Consider the following 23,379-nt stretch of genomic DNA (forward strand, 5'->3'; position numbering starts at 1 on the left):
TGCTACAGTAGGGGGAGACTGCCACGCCGCAGTGTCGCTGCACTGTAGGTGATTTGTCCAGGTGTGGCTCCTAGAGGTGCTCAGCTGTGTTGCCAATGGGCACACTGGTACCTGTCCCACCGGCAAGCGGGGAAGCAGGCCCCGTGGCACTCGAGTTGCCCCCCAAGCCCATACCGTTGCCTCTTAGTGGGCAGTTGAATCCCTCAGCGTTTATCACAAACCTGTGGCTCAGCGTTCGCGTCTGCCCTTGTGGCTTCTCCCGCTCAGATTTGTTGCTCATCGCGCGCAGCCTGCCCAAGGCAGAAGTGGGAGCTGGCATTTCCCAGCCAGTAATATTCCGAATGCAGCGACCGGCCTGCACTGCCCTGCTCTCGCCCACTGGGACACTATCCATCATGGGTGGCATTACAAAAGAACAAGCCCTGTGGCAGGCTTACAGGGTTGCATACAAGCTCAAGTATAGGATATGGTGGAAACCAGTAACGCAGGTGCATTCTGCCGTAAGTAGAGAGTGCAGTTCTTGTTTGACTCTGACTAGCGGTGACTTCACTTTGAGTCGACTCATCAGCTGTGTATGTTCTTTCATTCAGGGCCATGGTGGAGGAAACTGCGAAGATCAGCCAATAGTGGAGTACGTTTGCAATCCTGAGATAGAGTTCAGCCCTGAGGCATCGTCAGTCCTGCAGCTCGTTTGTCGGGTCGATTTGGGAGGTTCTTTTCGGCCCGATATCCCCACTGTGCTGGACCATCCGCAGATCCGCACTGTCGCCATCGACACAAGAGATGGTGTAGCGGTGCGCATTCCGCACATCCAAGCGTCCACTGCCGCTCAGTGCCACAGTGCAGGTAGCGCGGTTGGGCTTGATGGTTTCGGTAAGTTGAACGACAAGCGACACGTTGGAGGTTACTGTTGCTTCTCCGCAGGCGGCCTGAGCGGTTTGGCTTTCCATTGGTTTCCCACGGGGTGACTTCTGTGTTTTTGCCCTTTCAAGTTTTTATCCGCTTTGTCTCTTTTTAGGTGGAGACATGCTCTCCATTGATGCAGAAGATGTTGGAAGAGAATTTCGGGGAAGGAGAGCAGCTCGAGCTAAAGGACCTACGTGTTTGATATTTCGAACGGGAAAGATCCTTGTTTTGGGGTGCAAAAGCCCCGAAGAGATAAACGCAGCAATCGACTTTGTTTGGCCGGCAGTTGTAGGACTGTAACCGTGACAAGAGTGGGTATGTTTCTTGCGCTACCAACGACGCGACTCTCTTGTTGTTCGCCTGTCGCCTTTTCTTTAAATGCTGTACACTTTGAGGCAAGCCCATCTGCTCTTCTTTACAGTGCTGTTGTGGAGATTCATGTTTGCTTCGTCCTTAGTTGCTTCTTTTCTTCCTCAGAAGGGGACTTGGAATGAACGGGGGGGCCCTTACGGCCTAGTCATGTTGTTTGAGAAGGGAGTCTAAATCGACGAAGAGCCTGCCAGCAAGTTCTCCACCTTCGCCGTGAGGCAGGCTGCATTCTACTGTGCCTCCGCCTCCTGCGCGGCTCAGCGTCAGAATTTCGTGCTCCTACGAACAAGTGTACAAGGAAGCAGTTCGTGTTTTTCTGCAGGAGCTCTTTTGTGCCAAGGGCCTCAAGGTGTGAGCCGTGATATTTACTTGGCTGGCCACTACGTAGGGGTCGTTTAAATGGATCGTGTCAACATTTGGGGGACCGTAGGGAGGTTTCTGGTAGGGGTATTACAATTTGACTTACAGAGAGTGATCCACACAAATTTTGTCTTAGACAATCAATCGTTACGCGAGGGCCCGATTCGACCTGCAATAATCAAGGGTGAGCGCAGTCCAGGCAGTGCATCATGCATCAGAGCAGACGGTCTGTTATTGCTATTGAAACGCAGCTACGATAAGTTTAGTCGGAATTTTCGAAGAGAAGACTACACTCGCCTTAATTTTTTTGAGCTCCTCAGTCACCTTGGCGCATACTTCGCGCACACTGGATCGTGGGTATTTTTCGGTGTGCCTTTCCATATGCTGCAAGTTATTGTCAGGTAGAAGAAAGATATGCTTGACCAATCAGGGTTGCAGCTTACGGGGTAGCATTAGATATTTTACTGTAGACGTTAGTAGTGCTTCCGTTTGGCTGCTGACATCATTTTAAACTAGCGTGGCAGCTGCGGCTGGCCTTGGTTTCTATCTTTCTGATGAGCAACGCTTCATTTTTTCTGGCCTTCATCCCAGTCCCTACTTTAACTGGCGGCTCTCGGATGAAATACCTTCATCGTACGCTCATCGGCAGCAGTGATTCTAAACTTAAATCCATTAAGATCGACTTCTGCTCCAACGAAGAAATCTGCAGCTGAAAATTTTCTTCCTGTTTGAGGATTCGTCAGAAGGGCGGATTCTAAGAATTTACCCCCAGCCTACCGCAGAACCACAGCTTAAAGAAAGCCTCCGGTAGTAACAAGCCGAGATGATTAATGCAAGGAACTCAATCTAGCAGCCTCTAAGACCAATCTGAACAGGTCTGCAGGTAGGTTTTTCGTTTGTATCAACTAAGGAAGCCGGCTAGCAGTGCCCTTCGGTTTCTTTAACTGATGCCCTGGAAAAAACTCAGCTTCTCCTAGAAGCTCTCGGTAAGGCGTGATGGCGTACATGGCCAGAGTTGCGTTTTGAATATTCATACACAATAATTTTGTCAGTCAGCTCACGAATCGAGATTCGGAACTCCCTTCCCTCGTCTTCTCTTTTTGGGCTAATCAGCTCCGCCTGTAGGCCTCACAAACGAAAATTTGGGTGTAGCCGCAAGAGCCAAGGGAACAAAAAGCGACTATTTTCTCTGCGTGAAAAAATGTGTTCTGCTCGTACAGTATTGTTAGACGGAGCACTGCAGTGCTAAATTTTGGTTACTTTGTGCCCTTTCTATCGAGAACGCAACTTGCCTGGAAGGTGAGAGTGAAATCTTCTCCAAAGAGAACGTCACGCTCGTTATGTTGCGGGCGTTTAGGATTCTGCGGATCGTATCAGCTTCAGCAGTCCCTCCTCATGCTCAACTGACACTGCAAAGGACTAATCGGAAAAAAAGGGTTAGCTGATCATTTGTGCCTTCGGGATTTTTGTTCTTTCCTTAGTGCGTTCCGTACTACTCTGATGCAAGATTGCAATGTGTCCTCGTCTGAACCGATTCCAAGGGCATGAGGAGGCCATGTGATTGCTGGTAGATCCTGCGAGCGACGTAAAGTTCAGTGGCCTTTTGGTGTAGTCGAAACGACTCCCCGCAGTTCTGACAACGTCGCGGCAAGAACATTGTACGATGTGCAGTCTATTTGACCACAGAATCTTATTTACGGGCTTTTCATCTGGAATAACTTCTTTGCCTTGTTCAATATTCAGGTATTCACGGTAGAACTGCCGTGTGAACCCATCACAGTCGTAAATATGAAATTGACGCCCGTAGACTTCTATGTCCTTCCCGACAACAAAGTCCTCTGGCCTGAAGCATTTAAACCCGCAGACACTCAAAGACTGCCGCTCTTCTCTTTAAACCATAGGGTCTGCGTGTAGCCCATCGGCAAATAAGCGTCTTGTGGTCTTACATGTAGAATTCGCTACGGCCCTGCTTGTAATCAAACCACGTCAGCTCTCCAAGTTTCTTCGGTAGCTTTCCTCTCCTGTACGCATCATGAAGGTGGAGGTCAGCAATCTACGTACTTCAACAACTACTCCGTGAGTTCGACTTGTTAACGCAGCATACTCAAAGCTGCTACAAAAAGACATTAAGGTTGGAAAGAGTTTTATATTAGCTGCGCCTTCACAATCTTGCAGGCAGTGATACAACGGTGCACATAAAGACGCGTGTTATATATACTTTGTGCAATCGTAGGCTTTTGCTGGGCACGTTAATTTGGAGAATTGTTAACTGAACCAGAAGGTTGTGGCAGGCTTGTGTGGACAGATAAACATAGCGTTAGCTTGCATCTACGAACAACCGCGTGGAGCAAGGAGCTGGAAAAAGTGATACCGTAGGAAGGTAGAATGGTTATTCCAGCCGGAGTTCCTGATAGGGCTGAACATGATCTCGACAGAGTCATCTGCAGCGGATGGCAGTAGTTATATGCTTACAAGGTCACACGTAACAGACTAGATGACCCTGTCGGTTTTTCGCCCAAAACAAGTTCCCTTATCTTTCCTCTGAAATATTTCAGTTTTCAGTGAAATCCATAATGCTGCTTGCTTCAGCCAGAGCCAGGCAAGGGACCCAGCTGTGTAGGCATTTCAACTTCATCACTAACCGCTAAGGAAATAATGAAGGTTGTAATAAGTACGGCACCCGAAGTTCTGTTTGTTTTCCCAGTAACAGTGGAACACCAAAACCTTGCTGCAGTACAATCAGCGAAATGCGAAAGCCTTGTATACCAGTGCTGTAGCGTCATTTCTGTGATTTCCGCGTGTGTCACTGTGAACAGGTGTACATTTGGTTTGCATCAAATTTTCTTAGAAAGACTCCTGACTACGCAGATTTAATTAATTGCATGGCTGCACTGAAGACGCGTGGAATCTGTTGCCCTTATAAATTTCTCACCGATCGTTTCTAAGGTATTGAAGAAGGAGCTTATTTGAACAGGTGTTGCCAAGCGAAGCTTCCGCATAGGCGCGAGCTTCACGAATTTCGTCTTGAACCGAAGGTGGCGGAATACAAGCAGGACGACGCTTCATTACAAATGCCTGGAAGAAGGTATCATCGGGGATTTCCACTGCCTCACCGACGTCATGTCCTGGGAAGTGCCACATAAAGTAGGACGCTCGGCTTTAATTGAGGCGCTTTAGTTTTTAGGTCAGGCAGAACAACTACACAAGCCTCCAGATATGTTTCGGCATTAAAAAGGAACACGAAAAGTTGGTTTTCTCTTCATTGAGTGAGATTCATAAAGGAGGTTTTGATAGGACAGGTAGGACAGGTAGGCCAGCTCTTTTACCTGCATGTGTACAGAACCACCGAGTGAATTCATCGCAATCGACAAGCCTAAAAACGCGATTGTAAAGCTCCAGGTCACACCCAAGCTGCAAATGTTCCACAAAATATCTAAAGCGCTTCAAGTCCGTGCACACCGGACATCCATATTTTACCCATTGCAGTGCTACACTGTCTTCTTTCTGCTAACCTTCAAATCAGTGAAAGTAACAAAACCCATGCCATCTGAACGCGGTATCTTATGTCTTTTCAGGATGTAGCCTTGACGCGTTTTGTCATTGTCCGTTGTTACTTCAAACACGCTTAGAGTTCCATCTGACAGATGGAACGAAATGACGCAATAGCGTCTTCTGGTGTTTTCCGTTGCACTCGCGTTAAACGGTTCTTGGAAAAAAGCGAAGAAACGCAGGGACTGACGATCATGCTTCAGCCATGCCGGCTGTTGGGTCGGTCTGAATGGAGCGGCACGTTCCAGCTTCTAGGCGAGAGCTCTAGAGCTATTGCCCAAGCAAGCAGCGGAAAATTCGCTGCCACATAGCCTTATTTAGATGTTATAAAACATAGAGACTAGTCAGTAGTCACCTGTATGAAAAACGTGTCGCTTCTTTTGCAGCCTTTCTTGCATCATGGGTACGGCGGTGTGATTCTCGTTCCTTTAAGCCACTCTGACTAAAGGATATCCACTCCTGTACGAAATGAGGAACAACTAATAAATCTAGGATTGCTTCTACCCTTAGCTTATCACTGGGGCCTCCATGACAGCAAGGTGACCTTGCTGGTGCTCTGAACTCCAGATGCAGCAGCTACTGTAGACTAATGATGGGACGCAGGGGCGTGAAAGAAGCTGACCTCCTCAGTGATAGTTAGAGGGGGAGGTTTCTGTCTGTCTTGCCGGCCCGAGGTTGTGACGGAAAGCGTCTGCTTTTTGAAATACTTCTCTCGCGCGCAGTGGTCAATGATCTGTTGTTGCTGCTTAATACTAAATGGCAAACAGAGAGCAAAGTCCTGCTGACCTGAGGAGACCGAAGGCCTCTGAAGATCCATTTTGCTTGCGTTTTTTTTGACCAGGTTCTACTGGTGGGCGAACTTAAGTCACGGCTGCTGATCAATAGCAGAACCGCCCCAAGGTCACCTTCCGAAAACCGCAGAATATTTCGAAATCCGGAATGGCGAGCCTCTAAATTCTGATTATTACGAATGTACTTCAGTAACTACTTCTTTCCTGATTTTTTTATCTTCCTTGCTGGGTGACACTTGAGACTACAGCTGCTGGTAACACCCCTCCGTGTCTAATCTCCTCCGTGGTTGGCATGCAAGAGAAGATTTCCTACAATTCATCTATGCGATCAGTTACATCTTGAATTTCCGTTTAGGTCCAGCTGCAGAAGTAGCGTTACATTACTAGCAGGCTGCTCCGAGCTGGCGGGACTCGCCGGGGCTGCGGCCCGCTACGTAGCGCACGAGCCTCTTTCATTGGTAGCGGGAAGGATCGGCGAAACCAGTGGCACAAACTAAGTTGGGAAAACATCTGCCCAAATGACTTGATAAATTTGACTGGATGGGTGAATATTGTTCTTCCCGGAACATAACTCGTCCAGCGCACTGCTGTCCCAAGCATTGTGCTTTAAGACCAATGTAAGCGGCAATTCGCAAGGCAAAACAAAGGGCAACATGAAATCGCGCCCCCGTCCAGTAAACTGGACGGATAGAAAACTAGCCGAGCAGACTGGCCATAACAGTTGAGAAGCGATGCTTGTCAACGAACTTCAAGCAATCACGTGCTCACGTGACTGCTTGGAATACTCGGACAATTGTTGCATAAGAACTGATACAACAGAGTTTGCGTGCACACTTTGCACATGAAGTTCCGCGTTGCTTAGGAGCTAAAAGATAGACTTAGCGGTGTCCAAAATGTGTCACCTAGCGTGGCATTTGCGACGAAGCTGTGAAGCCTTCAATGCTGTCCAAAAGAGCTTGGCGTAGGAAACAATACAAAGCAACTTGCCCCAAAAAGAGCGATGAAATGTTTCGTTGTGAAAGTGCAAGACTACAAGCTCGCCTCCTCAGCACCTATTTGCAGCACTACGTTACAAATCAGCTTGCCACGGGGGTTCCTCCCACAGTCAATTGCTCAAATAGCATTTAAAAGTGTGTCTGTGCTGTAGATTTATTGGAAGCTGCTAGGAAAAAGCTCAGGTGGACAGCCCACGCAACTCCAGGCATACCTTCTTTCTAGGCTGCTCACCGTCCTCACGGGCTGACGTATGATTCATATCACACTGTAGAATCGTTGTGACATCCACTGAAGCCTGTTGAAAATTGGCAGTAGTTTCGCCCACCTCCACTGCATGCGGATCTCGACTCTGCGAGAGCTGCAGCCCTGTCATGCCATGCTCGACGTTGCTTGCTGGGCTCCCAACGACGGCGCCAAGGCAGTCAAGGCGACTACCTCTGAGCCAAATGCAAGCGGCATCCGAAGGTCCTAGTGTCATGTCCTTTGCAGAAAGGCGTGCAGCGGAATCCCCTTCACAATTAGCGTGCATTTTGGAGGCTCCCTTGTTCCCTTCCAACCCTCCAGGTTGCAGTGTCTCTTTGCCTTGATCTCCTGTCTTTGGAAGTTGGAGAGAACCTGCTAGGGGTGGCAGAAAACGCTGTTGCAAAGTCTTCGCTGCTTTGACCACTTCAGCTTCGGATGCGCCCTGATTTGTCGAGAGAATGTTAAGGTGCTGCCGCATCAGTCGCGCCACCTCGGCGTCTGTTAGTTCTTGCGTAGTATCATCCTGGGATGATGATAGCGCAACTTGTGAAACTGCAACTGATTTCCTGGAACTTTGGAAAGGCTTTTTACTGAGCATCCGTCAAAGTACTAAGTGTAAATTGCAGTCGAAAAACAGTTGCCTGTAGCCTCGGTGTGAGCTCTGGAGCTGCACGGTCGCGTCAGCAGATGGTAGGTATCGCGGGGACGAGTTGCAACTAGGAGCAAAGCCTGACGAGCACGTAGCAGATCTGCTGTAATCAGGAGCCTCCTGAGGAGAGGCCCCGCTGCTTTCTGACATTCGAACTCGGGACCACGGCGCAATTAATAGCTACTTTTGGTGGGCATTTTTAGTACTATTGTGGGTACATTTCAGCCCCCAACGTCTCACAAAGGCCTATTTTCCCATCCCCTGCGTTTGCTTCGGGAGAAGTCGTTTTCACACCTTCGCGAACCATTGCAGCGAGATTAGACGCACTTCCAGTGTCCAAAACGATTTGCGTCAACAGGCACTGCGAGAATCTCTCGCGATTGCACAACTATACGCAGAGAGAGCTATACTTTCATGGCGTTTCGAATGCGGAAATGTGGAGGACCTGTCCCAAGCAGTGAAAAGACGGACCGCCCAAGGAGCCCTGGTTGACAGGTTTCGTATTGCGCTGGACGATACTCACGACGTATTTATATTTGGCACTCGAAATAGCAAAAAAGAAGTTAAAAGCGCAAAAGTATGTTTGGAACGCGACGGCTTATGTGTCACGTAAGTGCCTCCCTCCCTAGAGGCCCCCCTTGGGGCCCCTTCTAAGCTTCAGTTGCCCATAATGTGCAGTCACATTCAGCAGCAGCTCCATCAATTTTCCAGATGTTCATTTTTACATTTTTCCATCTTCACCGTCACCGTACAGCTCCATGTTAGGGCTCGCTCTCAGCCACTCAGCAAGTTATGGTCTTCCGGAGATACTCGCCCTGCATACTGTGAAGGACTAAGATCTCTGCCTGCGCTTTCCAAACAGCAAGCCACAACTTGACTGTAATGGGCTCAAGCTGAAGTAAATCCAGGAAAAGCGTTCGTAAGATCGCCCACGGCACACATCCCTGCCGATGAGTTTGTCAAGGGTTCCTCTTAGGAATACTCTCCCAAAAAGCATCCTACCTTTATCTGTAATTGCACAAGATGTGTATATAGCATCTAGGGGAGAGAGTCGCCGCTTGCCAGCGAAAAATGGATGGCAGCCAAGGGCTCGTGTTGCTTTTTCTGTATACGACATCGCTGGTGCGACACAGCACCACATACAACGCAGAAAGCGCATCCCAGACAGGGACAATGCATCATCTTCCATCAATCTGACAGTTAATCAACGGCGATGCGTCTTCACCGCTGCATCGCACACTGTTCCTGGTGCTGCCAGCCCAGCACCTGTCGCTAGGAACCTGGCTCCTGTGGCTGACAACCCTGTTCCTGTCGCTAACAACCCTGTCTCTGTCTCTGGCAACCCCGTTTCTGCCTCTGATAATCCTACTACTGCCAACGAATCCCAATCGCCACAGGCCCTCCCGCAGCGTCTCACGGCAAGGGAAGAATTCATGGAAGCTCTTGAAATTTTCAAAGAGAAGGCTGACTCGGGCTCCATATACCTACTAGAATCCGTAAGCCAGAGCTGTCTTCACGCAGACAGACTTGGGTATGCCGTTATGATTCACGGGGAGGCAACGGTTCAGGCGCTGCTGCAGCATTATTTGATGCTAAGAGTACAGCAATCAGAGGACAAGGGCGGCCATATTGTTAGATTGTTTTTTTCTTAACATGGGCCGGCGGAAATGCACATCATTTCGCATTGTGCATATACACGGTTAAGTGTTGCTTGCACGCAGCGCTTGGAGATGGCTTTTGCAGGACATGCAGATGCGACTGCCAAGCTCTCCATCATTCGCCAGCTAACCAGGGACCTGGAACTGCTAAATAGGGAGAAAACCAGTGTATGAAGGCCAACCCAGGCACATGCCCGTTGTCAGCTCACTTCAAGTCACGACTCTAATGATTGGTCGCTGTTAGGTTTGAACAGGTCTGTTTGGCCTTTCACTGAATAATTGGTCCATTTGTTTTGTGTGGCGCAGCTCTCGATGTTCCGCCATCAGACTCCCAAGGAAATAAGAAGTGAATACACTCAAATGATGCTCACGGGGCTCTTCACTGGACTAGCTGCAGCCATCCATCCTGTGTTTTTTATCGTACGCATGCGAACGATCATGAGTTCTCCGAGCAAAAGCTGCCAGTGCGCCTAAGTGCGTTGAGCCATGTGCAACGGCTTGTTTTATTTAGTGGATGTGCTGATGTCAAATCAGGGCAGCATATACGGCTTGGTTCGAATGCGTAGAACCAAACGAGCTGAAGTAGACCGCGACGGTGAGCATGAAAACACACTGCACAGGTCGGACCTGCCGAGGAATCACGTGCAGTCAAGTAAAATAAACGCACTAGGCACACGCACGGCAACAGCTTACGCCCGCGACCCGCGCACTGTGCTCATCTGCACTTCTGTGTCTACAGCGGGAACGAAAAAAATGGATGAAATCAACCAGATTGTAAAGGAGAAACGGGCCCTTTTGAACGTTCAAATTGAGGCGCTGTCTCAAATAGTAAGAGTGGATACGCTTAATCAGTGCTTTCCCTGCTTAAGCGTCACGCCGTGCTATAGACACAAAAACACTAATAGTCAGAGCGAGCTTGCTGAAACGCTAGGCTTTCAGTTTACACCTGCATAGTACACTAAGTCTAGCCAGAAAGCAATCCTTTTGTATTCGACATGTCAGTGCAGAAATATGTACACTAATTAACGTTAGAGAAAGAAAAACGCACAGAATAATTGTTTAATTTCCCGTCCGTCCTTATGCTCCTGTGCTACGTAATCACAGGCCAAGACGGCGCAATGTTCCTGATGACGAAACTGAGAAAAGAGTAACTGGTTTTGATCCGGAGGTGTTTGAATAATACTGAGCGCATGTGGACCTTTTTTGAGAACAATGACAACTCAGGCGTTGATCGTTCAACGCGTTGTGCGGCCCCATTCGGCTAGACAAGGAATTGGGTCCGGTGAAAAGGGGAAAATTCCAAATGCTTCGCTGCCGTCCATGAGAGCTATTTGGAGTTTTGCTGGAGGCGGTGTAGCATAGCTAACTGGCTACAGTTTCGTGTGACAAGGGGAATACATCTTTCGGTAGTGTGTCTATCCATGGCGTATGTACAGGACGCACATAAGGTACCAAAGTCCGCAGGATCACCTTTTCACGAGAGTGCATCACACCGCGTGATTACACTGATACGAGATTACCAGATTTTGTTTTGGAAGGCAAACTGAAAAATAAACAGTTCTCCGCGGTGTAGCTCACAGTATAGGATGGCTGACAAAGTTGCGCCCATCGGAACAGGCAAGCGGCGCTTGTACTACCTTCCCGTGCAGCTACATTTGCCATTTGGTCTTATAGGACATACTACCCGCCGTTGTTTCAGGGGTTCAGATAGCGGCGAATATCGTGCAACGGAACGAAGTGAAGTTGGACCTGCTCCAGTCAACTGCGCTCAACAATGTGCTGCGTTTCTGTCCTCCGATACAACCTGGGCGCATGAAGATGGCTGTTATTCCAGTAGGACTGCAGAAAGACGCTTGACAGTTGGTGCTTGATGGGAACCCTTGCAGACAGGAAGGACGTAGCCAGCTTATTGGGCGTAATTGCAGCTCTGACGCGGGAGCTGGAGTCTAGGAATGAGTATATAGAGTCGAACATACGCAAGATGGCAGGTGTGTCCAACGAGCTCTTCGACAGAATGAACAGTTTTAACTGTTTCCCAGCGCTCTCAGGGTCCCTGGAAAGAGCGTTGCGTGTCGAGTTTCTGTGGGCTCGCACTTGTGTATTGGAATGGGCTGTTTCGATTGGAGCGATTCTGTTCATTGCCTGCCTCTTTGGAACAGCATTTTGCTGAGGCACAAATAACTTGGTGGCTTTTGGGCACCTTAGCTCGATTTTTTACTAGTTTGATTCCGTGCTCAAAATGCTGCGCGCCGTTAGATGTGGATGGCCCAGCCCCCGAGCTAAACAATTGGCTTGCAGGGGATCCCTAGCTCCCAACGCTCAGTGAATTCAATAAATGTGTTTTGAATTAGAAAGTTTGGAGCTCCAAGTGCATTGCCGTGTAGGTCTCACTCATCTGCGCTGCATGCCTTAGTGGATGGCTTCGTGAGGCGTCTTGTTAACTGGAAGTTGTGGGTTTGTTGCTCGTGTAGGTGTCTTCTTTCGTGCTTCTTGCTGCTGTGGCAGTTGCGTCGTCGGATGCCCGTGGTGCCTCCTTGCACCGTTTTTGAACGCCTCGAGGCCATGAAACTTTCTGCCATTCAGGTGTACTTCATGAGAGCGACTCAAACGGGATAAAATAAGAGGAAAATAGCAGCTTCCGTTAATCATCAAATTTTTCTTGCACTTTCGACCCCGCCCTAGCTTGCGCAACCAATTTTTGGAAGGAGGCATGACAGTAGCTCCTGTATGCAGGATGCAGTGTAGTCAAAATACCCAGGAATGGCGCAGTTGCTGATGGGTATTCGCGTAAGTACCTGCAAAGGTGGCATACCCAGCTACTCTCCAGCAGGGAGAAATGAGTACGGAGTGCACTTATGCCTCTGTTCATGCTAACTCAAACACCTGCCTTTGCACTACAGTGCAGCAGGGTTAAGCGGTGTTGCGCGCTGCACTCATGCACAGAAATGGCCTTGAGAGGCCGCATGAATCTAGCGTCCTTGGACGACTGAGCAACAATGTGACACTTGTGTGTGTTAGAGTGTGAGAATTTGGAGAGGTCGTACTTGTGACACAGACTACACCGGAGTGACGAGAGCAGTCGCGTCTTCAGGACCTTCTTGTGCGCCTTGAAGTTCCATTTCATCGAGATGAAGCTAGATAGACGACAGTGGCCAAGCTGTGGATAGACGAACAGAGGCATTACGGGAGGCGAACGCGCCAGGCGCCACAGACATGATAAAGGGCTGAACTGCGCAGTGACGACAGGATCCAACTCCATACGTGACTGCAAGCGCGTGAACAAGATGGGCCAGCTGAGGATATGTAGGGACTTTTCTAGCTGGGAGCAGAAAAGTGTAACTAAGCCTTAGAAAGGGAACTAGATGCTCTAATAGCCAATGAGCTTAAACGCGGAGGCAAAGTATGAGAAGAAGTGAATTTATCGTTCGAAAGCATCATTTGTGTCCCGCAGTTGTAGAGCGAAACGCTTTGTGAAGAGCCGATCAGTGAGTGCCGGGTAGTGCCATGTGAAGTCAATGCGACGGCGGCTATCTTAGGTTGTCGGCCACACCTGTGGAACCGTCTTGAACGCTGGCTGCAGAGGACGTGTAGCCCAAACTACGGTGGTTCCGGAAAAAAATAGGGTTTCAGGGTAGCTATGCGTGAAAGGCTGCATCTTTATGCGTTACTTCCAAACTAACAATATGGTACAGCCGTAAATGCTGTTCTGGTGACGTCCTGTTCCCGCATTTCGGGGACTCACGTGATTTACACGGCATACGTTAGCGCGGTACGTTCAATCTGGCAAACTGACAACCTATGTGAGCTGCAGATTGTGTGACCTGACCCTGACCCGCGGAGTGCACAACCGAAACGGAAGCAGCGAGGCCGGAGATCGCACAAACGAAGCCACTTAAAGTTGAGGGCTATGGGCTGCTGGCGAGACTGGTGTCAAACATGATAGCGGGGGAGGCAGCGACACTCATATTCTCACCAACTAATCGATGCAAACAACACGCAAGAGCAAAAGTCAAGGCGCATCAAGGAGCCCGCTCGGCAAGTGGTCGCAAGTCCACATCATCTTAAGGGCTCAATGCAGGAAAGCTCATGCGTGCTCCACCCTAGTTGAACACTGGGGCCAACGTACGGCTCTGTAAATAAAGCCGCTGGGCACCGGCACGTGCGCTTCAATTGCTCATCCAAAGAGGCCTACAGACGGTCGCAGCGCCATCATTCAGTGGCCCGGGCCCTGAAGACAAGGAGTCGCCGTGGCCCAGCTCTAAGCTCGAGTATATTCTCCTTGATGAGTTAGTCCAGGACCCAAAACCGCGTACTACTCCAACCGAGATACTTGACGTATTACTTGGACATCAAGGCATTTTCCCCTGCACACTTATTGTTAGGGCATCTCCATGGCCACCGCCTCTTAGCACTCCTATTCAAGCCTTTTAGGAAATCATTTATTTATGGTATGGGGCCTCATCAGCATAGCGCTTACAAACAGGTAAGATGCCAGCAAACGGGTGAATTTGCCCTACCTAATGATCCAGAAGTGACGGAAAAATCATCTGCGGAATTTGATATGGCAGCTCCTCCGCATGATCCCCCTGAATGCCGGTGTCCCCTATTAAAGCTATAGCGTAGAGGCTTGTTTGAGATTGAATGAAAAGCAGTCTTTCACCTTTCCCTAGGTCGTGAGCTGGTTAAAGAGCTGGCTCCCACCAGATTTTTAAGGCCGAGAAGAACTGTTTGCTCGTTTTTGTTGCTAAGCAAGGGGAAAGCAGTGCATTTCAGTTTTGAAGTTGCCCGGGCTGCTCTTTCAGCCAATGCCAAAGCGTACTTCCATCCGTTACAGACGCAGACCTTTGCAGCATACCTAAACGGTGCGCCTCTTAATAGCTCTGAACTTCCTCTACACGCTGACCTACGGAGGACTGTTCTTTGCATATACGGTAAGCATTACTTTTGCCGCAAGTTGGGCAGCTATAAGTTTGCGACGCGAGCTACTTTGGTTATACTAGTAGCGCACAGGGTAGCTAAGTACATAACCAGCCACTGATAGCAGACAGCCAATTAGTAAAACGCCCGAAATTTTGATGAACGAGAATTAAGGAAGCTAATTTTTTGGTATATTGAACTATTACTGCACGTACAAGGGGCAGAAACTTGTCTATTTTGCTTGCCATCTTTTCGTCCTCATCCGCAATGTTTTTCTTTGGAGCTAGTCCATTTAGCTTCTGCTGCCTTTGTCCTCTCCCGGAATGGCATCTTCTTTATTTCCAGCCAGAGTTTCACACACGTGAAGTATGAAGGCTTAAGGGGCACTTGATCGACAAGGCGATCGCATAAATTCTCGAGACCACGAAACCTTCTAAGCTGCACGCCGCCACGATGCGCTATCTCATAGGCGCAGTCATCCTGAAAACGCAAAGGCCGATTGGTTCCATGGCCAGGTTGTGAAACCAACGTAACAAAAATATTCTAGCTCTGACGGAGAACTAGGGGACACAGTCACAGCTCTGTAGAAACGGCTTCACTTAGTACGCTGCGCTGCTACGGCTTGCACGAAGTATCACGCTCACCCACACACAACGGCTGAACGCGCTCAAAGCTTTAGGTCATTGCAGAGCTCGATCGTGTAAGCTAGTAGCGGAGTTACAGGATCTAACGGCTGCTTACTGAAAAGCTGAGCAGAATCAGAGATGCTGAAGAACTTGCGCAGGCTTAACCGGGTTTATTGCCTTGTATTGCAGTTACGTCCTAACGGCTATTATATTCGTGGGAATCTGTAGTGTGGCGACCTCAACAGTATTAAACCAGCCGTGGACTCTGGTGACGTGACATCATGCTGGCGAGCTAACCTGTACGTTCGCCTTGACCGCCTCACCAGCCACTTACAACACTTACTAACACGACTATGATGCGTGCAAACTTGATGGCAGCCCGAATATGTTTCTACGTTCACTGTATGTTTCCTCTCATGCTGCCCTGCTTAAGCCTGGCCCCTAAACTACCATACTGAATGCTGGAACTTCGAACCAATCATCCCGTTTCTCTACAAGCTTGAATTGTAGCCAATGCCAAGCGCCAAGTATTTCATGAGCTCCAGGAAATCTCAGCACGCCGAGCCGATTCAGCTACACGAGTGAAGTTTCATCATTGCCTGAGTGCCTCTTTTTTAAGATGCCCTTAGTTTTTGGTCTTCTTCCACAGCATGGAGAACACTTATGTTCTACGGTTTTTTAAGCTACTTAAACGCTACCCAATGTCCCGAATGATCGTGTGACTACCGGCCATACCAGAATGAAGAAGGCATTCTGTTATTTAAATTAAAACAATATCAGCCCGCCATGCATATTCACATGACGGAATACATGGAGTTTTAGTTCCACTGCGAAGTGTCGACTAGGGGCTTCCAACGTTTCACCAGGGCAGTCTAATCCTTTTACTGCTGTAGGGCACTGTCAGTCTGTGTCTCACTACCAGCTTCTCATTACTTCCATTCATGGCTCCATACGAATGCTCGTTGACTCTCTAGCAAGGTGCTCTATTCCATTCCCACGAAGAGGACTACACTAGCAGACACAGTCTGTAGTGAGCACAGCCACACCACACTCCTACACGGGTTTGCCTTCTTGCTATATAGGGACGTACACATCCAGTAAGGACGAAAAAACCAAAATTGACCTTATAAACATGAATTAAGTCTGTTTCTTTTCTGGACTCCCCGACGCCTTCGGCAACTGTCGGTATGCATGTGTCCCCTCACGCTGCCCAGCTGATAGCCAGTGTAGTGCACTGGGGAACCACTGTAGGGCCTGCGCTCCGCAGCTAGTCCCAATCTGTGGCCTCCAGCAGAGCAGCCCAAGCCCAGTCTGCTGCAAGAGTCAGGTTTCTCTAGCTATAACCTCCCTAATAATGTTTCCCGTGTAAAATGGTAAATGCTACAGCCTTATATCGTTGTACTGGTGTAATATTGTAGAGCTACGCACTATGCCATCAAGTGCTGACATTTCTCTCCGCTACCGTGACTTTCCTGGAGCTCTTATCTTTTGTCCGAGACCTTCTCCAATCAGTTCCTCCACAACAGCTCTGAACGCATTCTCTTACTCAGCGTTCTCTATCCTTTCCCTATCAGTCCAAAGCGTACAGACTGAACGCACTACTCGTGTGGTGAAGCGAATGCTTTCCACATACATTCAATCAGAAAAGTGATTACAGGAGCACCCTCTCCCTGGTCTTGATCCTGTAAACTACGCAACAAGTAAATTATTACAGGAGCGCTTACCTTCCGCTGTAGCAATAGGTCAGGTGCCCCGTACGTCAACTGATCTTGATATTGACAACATTTCACCTCCCGTCTTACACTCCATTCAAATGTTTAACTGAAAACAAGCATTTGGTCAAGTGAAATTCCATTGAAATGGAGTCAAAATCGAGCTAGGCTCTCTTCTTAACAGCGAAACGCGTGATCATACACGGAGCCCCCCGTTCGCTAAAGCATTGTTGCCTGCCAAAAACCCCAGATTTGGCTTCAGAGACTGCAGGACCTAGCCACCATCACAATAAGCGCGCCTTTCTCGAGCAATATTAAAGCTTCTTTGCAGTGTGGTGGCCACATTTTAGGGGCCTCGCCTTCTGTGTTAGTGAGGTCCGGCCACCGCAGGTTTTGCGTCCTGACAGCGACTGATTAGAGCCAGGCAGGGGAAGATACCTTCTGGCTGAGCAGTGGGTCTACGCCTAGACTCCAAAGGATAAGAACACCCTTCTCTCTTCGGTTCAACGCTGTGTGGTGGTCTCTTGCTGTGAGATACTCCCGTCAGGTTCTCCTCACACAAAGACAATTAAAATGCCTCTTAGGAGCGTTACGACGACAAATCTTCTCACCTTTCCTGCGCTAAGACTCGTCTCGCCTCGAAAGCAAACGTGCTAGAGGCTTGCACACCGCGAGAGCCAAGGTTTATTGCGCACATATATATATGTGCTACTGGCCCACGACAACCGAGAGACAGAGCTTCCTTGCGACGTATGCTAGGGGTTGAGCTTCACCCATCTAAGGCACGAACTAATCTTTTTACCGTCGCTGTGGCTATAGAGCCTGATGGCTATCTGAATCAGAGATGACGATGCTTTTTCATGCAATGAACAATCTTAATTCTACTTAAGAGAAATTAAACTATCTGAAAAAGGCGCAAGGAGACGCAGGTGGCGCATCTGGATGCTGATCCCAGGACGAGTGTATAACATTCGTCTCTTTGAGGTTGTCGTTCGTCGCTCATTCACAGATTAGTGCAAAGTAACAGCCTGAAATGGAGGCCTGCCTTTGCACGATAAATGGCTCGTGGATGGTAGGCGGCCAGAGTGGCCATTTAAGCGAGGTCGCATGGGGCTGCTTAAAGACGAGAATAGGGGGACGAAGTTTCCAGCTCGCTTTTGCGTGACGAGCAATGTAGTGAACAGCTGGCCTACACTGTTACTACGTATGGTCCCTGGGCTAGTCTGACTAAGTGCACACTCTGCAGCTACTATCTAAAATCCATGATTCTCCCCAACTACTGCTGTATACCCTAAATGGCCATATACAACTGAGTTCATATTATTGAGAGGTGAGAAAAACCCAAAATAATAGAACTGACTGTTGACCCTCGCTGAGGGTCAGTGCCTGAGTCACGGCACCAACCTCGCATCCAGCCCCTTACCCGGTGCTGGCTAGCGAGCACTCTATTCCCTTTTATGATTTCCTAATATCCAATGGTGCCTTATGCCTTAAAATATTCTATATTATTCATGCCCTTTCGCGTTACTAAGCCTCGAGGGGTGGCCACGAAGGTCAATTGTAGTGCCTGGCACTACAAACAAGCTCCCAGAGTGATCGGACCCAAACTACGTTTAAAACACATGAGTCAATGCTACGAAAACCGCCCACGGCCAGAAACCAGCAGCCGCTTGGCCCTCCATATGCAGCAGGAAGGCAAATGTCAACATTGGTTGCTACCAGTGTGGAAAACGGAGGAAGATGGTCGTCTATTTGGACTGTTGACATGCTGGGCTTTGTGCATAAACCTTTAAGAAATTCGCACCATTCCCCTTCAGTGTGTAGGCTGAAGAATATGCGAGTTGCCTAATGAGGCGAAGTACTGAGCGTCTGGCGACGGCGCTGCACTAGGGCAAATTATTGCCGCATTAGCAGCAGCGTAGAACCATAGGCCTAGCACTGTACAATTCGCAGGCCTAACTGAAATCTAGGATATAACAGGAACATTGCACTAATCTCTTGAGGTTACAAAGTTGACTGCTCAAAACACAGATGCCATTACCTTGGGAAATGGGCACTTGCGACCTGCAAAGCAGGTTGTTTTGAGCACGGAGGGCCTGACGCGCACACTTCGCCGCAAGCTCCTAAGAAGGCTTCTCTTTACAGGGAGCTAGCATCGACGTTTCTGGATACCCAAGTACACGTGCAGATACCTATGTAATTCCATGGCTGCCTTAAGTATACCATTGTCAAGTAGTCAAGTACGGTTGGGTCTCTAGAGCTCGGCTACTCCAGTGTCTGTCCTTCTTTCCTCTGTTGGGGTAGACCTTAGCTGCTTATGTTTGTGTGCAAGCTGCTCCGAAGATCTTTCTAAGTGTGTCCTTTGCTGAATGTAGCAGCGTCTATTGCCTCCCAGGGCCATTGATTATTGCCTCATCGTCATGCGTAACATCACAAGTGTCATCCAGAACTTTGGCTCCAGGGTACTGAACAAGGCTGCATCGTCTGGCTCCAGTGCTGCTTGGCTTTCCAAAATGCCTAGATAACTGTCTGTCTCATTTGAGTGGCAAGTTGAAACGACACAGCAATATACTTAATATCTCCCCATGAAACAACAAGTTCTATTCTCTTGCTTGCTGCCAAATGCAACAACAATAATATACTCGCAGTTCACACCGCACTTCCTCGGCGCCCCTGGATGTGGACTCCCATGGCCTTACTTCAGATTTGGCTCAGTAACAGAATAAATACTTGGAATCGTCTTCTTTGCCTTTATAAATGCATTTTTCAATAAAGTAACATACTAAGCGGAACGTGCTTACAGCTTAAAAGAGCAGCGCAAGTAGAGTAAAAGCAACCAGGTGAACGACGATGCTGCGAAAACTGGAAGAGGCGGTCAGCGAGCTGGCATTCATGTAACCCAGCAGAAGAATATCTCCTTGCTTTTTTGAATGCATGCACACTTATGTAGCACACGCAGAAACCAACTTACTACGCAGGCGACTGCAACACCACCACTCAGGGACTTGATTCGGGGGACATAACCCTGAAAATGCTCCCCAGCCTACTCAAATGAAAAGAAAGGCGGACAAGGAAGACGTAAAAGGATAAGTAACCGCCCCACAATTTCACAGCAATTGGGATTTTTAATATAGAGTGTAGGATTCTCTTTCGGCCCCCGCCAGACCGGCATGGGGAGGGTGTACACCCACCCATTCGTCATGCCGAAGAGCACCGGTGCGCTCTGTGTGGGAAAACAGCATTTAAATGACACGAGGACATTCCTCACACTCACTTTGTTGAAGCGCTGCCCGGTGTCGGCCCGCTCTGGCGTCTCCTACTCTTGTTTCCATAATCTGACAGTGCTCTTTGACGCTTCTTTTAGGGTGCAACTACTGTCCCTAAGCAAACATTGAGGGTATCGCCCCTTTATCTCCAGCTGTGTAGAGTTGTCTTGTAAGCCTGCATTATATTCGAGCCTCCTTCCGAGCTAACATTTCAGTCTGGTGTACTGGAAACTCATGTGGAGCCACCCTGGGAAACCAACAGACAACTGTGACTGCCAAAACCGACGCTCCGGCTTGGCAGGACTAGAAGGGCCACTTTACTTTGGATATTGCTTTTCAATTGACGAACTTGGCTACTCTTTTTCAGTTAATTCTTGTGCTGGGTACTGACCGCTTCTCGCCGCGCACAGCCAACAGAGCCCATCCTCGGCTTGAAGGTAGGGATTGAAGTGGTGCACGCTGCACCGAACACTGCTTGTTGAGCTCAACAGGTAGTCGTAAGGAGGCCCAGAGGCTGCTGAAGAAGAGTAATTCTAACCTGGAACGGGGGATGGGTGGGTAGACGTGAGCGGTGCTTGGGTTGTCTAACAAGGCAAACGTACGTGCAACCTCGCTGGTCAGCTTGTCTTATTGAAAATCGTAGCCATGAAATATGAGCCTTTACTAAAAAGTCGAAGTGTGCGCTGCGTTGCCGCAGGGCATACGACGCAGCATTGAGTTTGTCTGAAGCATTGTTTTTCCGTACACTGTCAGTGTTGTCGTACACTGTCAGTTGCCTAGGTAGCTCAGTCTTCCCCTTTTCTCGCCTCCGGTTGGATTTAGAGCAATTGGGCGAATCGGCCTACGGCTTCTCTGAGCATAGTCTGCAGGTGTGCCCCGTGAACAAAGCACCAGCATTTTGTATAACGCTCCACAAAAACAGCGGCACGGCGAGTTCGAAGTTGCGTATCCTTCGAGTCTGACCCTTGTTCCCAGGTCTGAAGATGGCGGCCTTCCGCGCGGGGATTCGGTGGGCAGACATGTCTACTGAGTCCTTTAGCAGGAGCAAAACACTCCCTGGGAGCACTGCACAGGCAGCACTATTGCTACAAGCAGAGCAAGCAGAGCAGTCATATGCACCAGACGCGGCTGCTGCTCTCCCGGAGTTCGAAAATAGCCAGGCAGGGATGAATCAGTATTTCCTGGAGGCCGCAGCTCTGGGTGCAGATGATTCAAGCAAAAACGGAACTGTCGCTTGCCATGGTGCAGACCATGTACCGGCTGCATGTCCTTCGGACAAGCCCGCCTCAAGCAAAGCGAGTCCCGATGAGGACGCGCCCGCTGAAAAGATGCCTGGGTTCAGGGGGCTACTCGTGAGTGCGCCAAACGAGGGGACCGGTGCGAGTGCCGGTGAGAATATTTCATGTCCTGGCAGACGAGAGGGGAACGCGGCTTGTGAATTGCTCAAGTCAGCGACGCTAACACCAGCCAAGAGGAATAGGAGGACTTCAGGAGCACCTGACGGAGGTACGAGCGCAGTTGTTCAAAGCTCGGAGGCTCCCCCGCAAGATGGATCTGCCCCGGCTCCTCAGGAAGGGACGGCTCATCGCCTTCCTCAGAGCAAGAGACGCAAGTCCACTTACTGTCGCCGATCTGCAGATTGTGTGGAGCAAAGCTCCAGTTTCGACCCTGCATTTGTTTCACATGGGCAACGGGGGAAAAGGCGGAGCGCCAGGGGGACGGATCGGCGCAGATCTGGTGGGACCCGCAAGACAGTTGAGGGTCCACCAAATACGGGACTGTTGCTGCAGATGGGAGCCCCGGCCTTCTTGCAGTTGCCAGGTCTTGTTTCCCCCATGTTCATGCCGGTTGGATTGCCCCCAGGGACGGCCGCTCCGTTGCCCGGCTTACTGCATCCACAGGCGGTCCAGAAGCAACAGGCAATGGCCAACAGCAGCAAGGAAAAGCAGGAGAAAGAAGATGAAGAAGAATGGCATCGGCGTGAGTGCGCAAGGATGAAGGATATAGCTATCGGAAAGGCGACTGCTGGCTACCGCAACTTCCTGAAGCAAGTGGGGACGGAGCGCCGATCAGAGGGGGATCCGATGACCCCAGATGCTAAGTTGCGATGCAGCAAAGCTCAGTTCCAACGTGCATATCAAAAGTGGAGAAAGCAGCTTCACCAATATGACGCGGTTGGGGATGAGTCTTCGACTGGCACACCGTCCCCCTGCGAGGCGCAAAGCGCAGCTTCGTCTACGGTGAAAGCAGAAAACGGACCCGATACATCGCCTAGTGGCATATCTGATCAGCAGGGTCTAGAAGCGATTTTGGCTTTCAACAAGGAGTGTGAACGGCCAGGGCTGTAGCTCAGTATAACAGTGTGTTGATCTCCACGAAGTTTCTCATGTGAATCGATGTAGATAAATTGGCACCGGACAGTGCGTGAGTACGTGTGAGCTGCAACGTATCCATAGCCAGACTCCGAGACGCAGACAGGTTGTTTTGCGCAGCTGAGAGCAAGAAGCTCTTTGAAAGGCTAGCTAAAAAGATGACCGAAACCGGTGGCATTTGAAACCGCGTCTCGGTGACAGCGAATCTTTTGGTAAACAAGACCCTCTTGCCACTGGATTGTAGCATGTTAAAGCAAGCACTTGCTTCATTTATACATGCCATGTAGCTCGCTCGCCGAGTACAGTAGCTGGAGGTACGCACTATTGCTACCCTTGTGCACCAGAGAAATTGGCGCTCCTTAAGTTAAAACCACTTTGTTCTGTAGGATATACTGCGGCAGACCACGTCTGCACGCCTTCGAATTAAATTTGAGTACTACTTCGTGTTTCTAGTGGGCAGATTGGATACAAAAGCATTGGAACTGCATGCCCTGTTCTTGTTGACCACGAACTTTAGTGGGTTTCTTCGGGGAACGATAGGTTGAGTCCACGGCCCTGCGAGCTCAGCGGGGCAACATGCATATACAGAGATGCAAATGTGGTTGTTATGCATGTTTTCCCGGAAGTTGCTACACCGATTTCTTGCTCAATTTTCGGGGTCCCCTGCCACCTTTGGTGGGCAGTGAAGAGGGTGCACAGAAATCCACTCCAATCTAATACTGCCAGGTGTGCAGCGCTCCCTCCCCCCTCCTCATTGAAGGGTGCCCGTCCTGCAGGCGGTGGAATGTGACGGACCCATACCTCTACGCCTCGGAAGGACCAATGTTGTTTCGAGCCTGAAGACGTCTTCGTTGGCGGCGGCGCCAAGCGCGAAGCAAAGCCTGGCAGCCTGTAAGGTGGTGAGCTGGCTCCCATGTGGCTTGATCTTCAGGGGTCCCGCGCCACTTCACGAGGTACTGGGCTGC

The 23,379-nt window shown here is 49.5% G+C and overlaps 4 protein-coding genes across 4 annotated transcripts; 3 read left to right on the forward strand and 1 right to left on the reverse strand.

Annotated features, from left to right (window-relative positions):
* Nucleotides 1-95: 95 nt before the first annotated feature.
* On the forward strand, nucleotides 96-1,206 carry ETH_00019035 (Chromosome I, complete genome, related; the record flags this gene model as incomplete). The annotated part of the gene is made up of 3 exons (XM_013376391.1): nucleotides 96-488; nucleotides 591-873; nucleotides 1,019-1,206. 3 exons carry the CDS (start codon nucleotides 96-98, stop codon nucleotides 1,204-1,206), a joined length of 864 nt encoding a protein of 287 aa, XP_013231845.1.
* Nucleotides 1,207-7,149: 5,943 nt separating this feature from the next.
* Nucleotides 7,150-7,812, reverse strand: ETH_00019040 (uncharacterized protein; the record flags this gene model as incomplete). Its single annotated transcript, XM_013376392.1, has 1 exon — nucleotides 7,150-7,812. One exon carries the CDS (start codon nucleotides 7,810-7,812, stop codon nucleotides 7,150-7,152), a length of 663 nt encoding a protein of 220 aa, XP_013231846.1.
* A 1,001-nt stretch (nucleotides 7,813-8,813) lies between these two features.
* Nucleotides 8,814-11,378, forward strand: ETH_00019045 (uncharacterized protein; the record flags this gene model as incomplete). Its single annotated transcript, XM_013376393.1, has 6 exons — nucleotides 8,814-9,359; nucleotides 9,585-9,689; nucleotides 9,828-9,941; nucleotides 10,056-10,116; nucleotides 10,261-10,349; nucleotides 11,196-11,378. The coding sequence occupies 6 exons, from the start codon at nucleotides 8,814-8,816 to the stop codon at nucleotides 11,376-11,378; spliced, it is 1,098 nt and encodes a 365-aa protein (XP_013231847.1).
* A 9,647-nt stretch (nucleotides 11,379-21,025) lies between these two features.
* Nucleotides 21,026-22,390, forward strand: ETH_00019050 (uncharacterized protein; the record flags this gene model as incomplete). Its single annotated transcript, XM_013376394.1, has 1 exon — nucleotides 21,026-22,390. The coding sequence occupies one exon, from the start codon at nucleotides 21,026-21,028 to the stop codon at nucleotides 22,388-22,390; it is 1,365 nt and encodes a 454-aa protein (XP_013231848.1).
* Between the last annotated feature and the right edge of the window lie 989 nt (nucleotides 22,391-23,379).

Source organism: Eimeria tenella, genomic scaffold (genome assembly GCF_000499545.2).
Source record: "Eimeria tenella Houghton genomic scaffold, Eth_scaff34, whole genome shotgun sequence".
Taxonomy (NCBI): Eukaryota; Apicomplexa; class Conoidasida; order Eucoccidiorida; family Eimeriidae; genus Eimeria; species Eimeria tenella.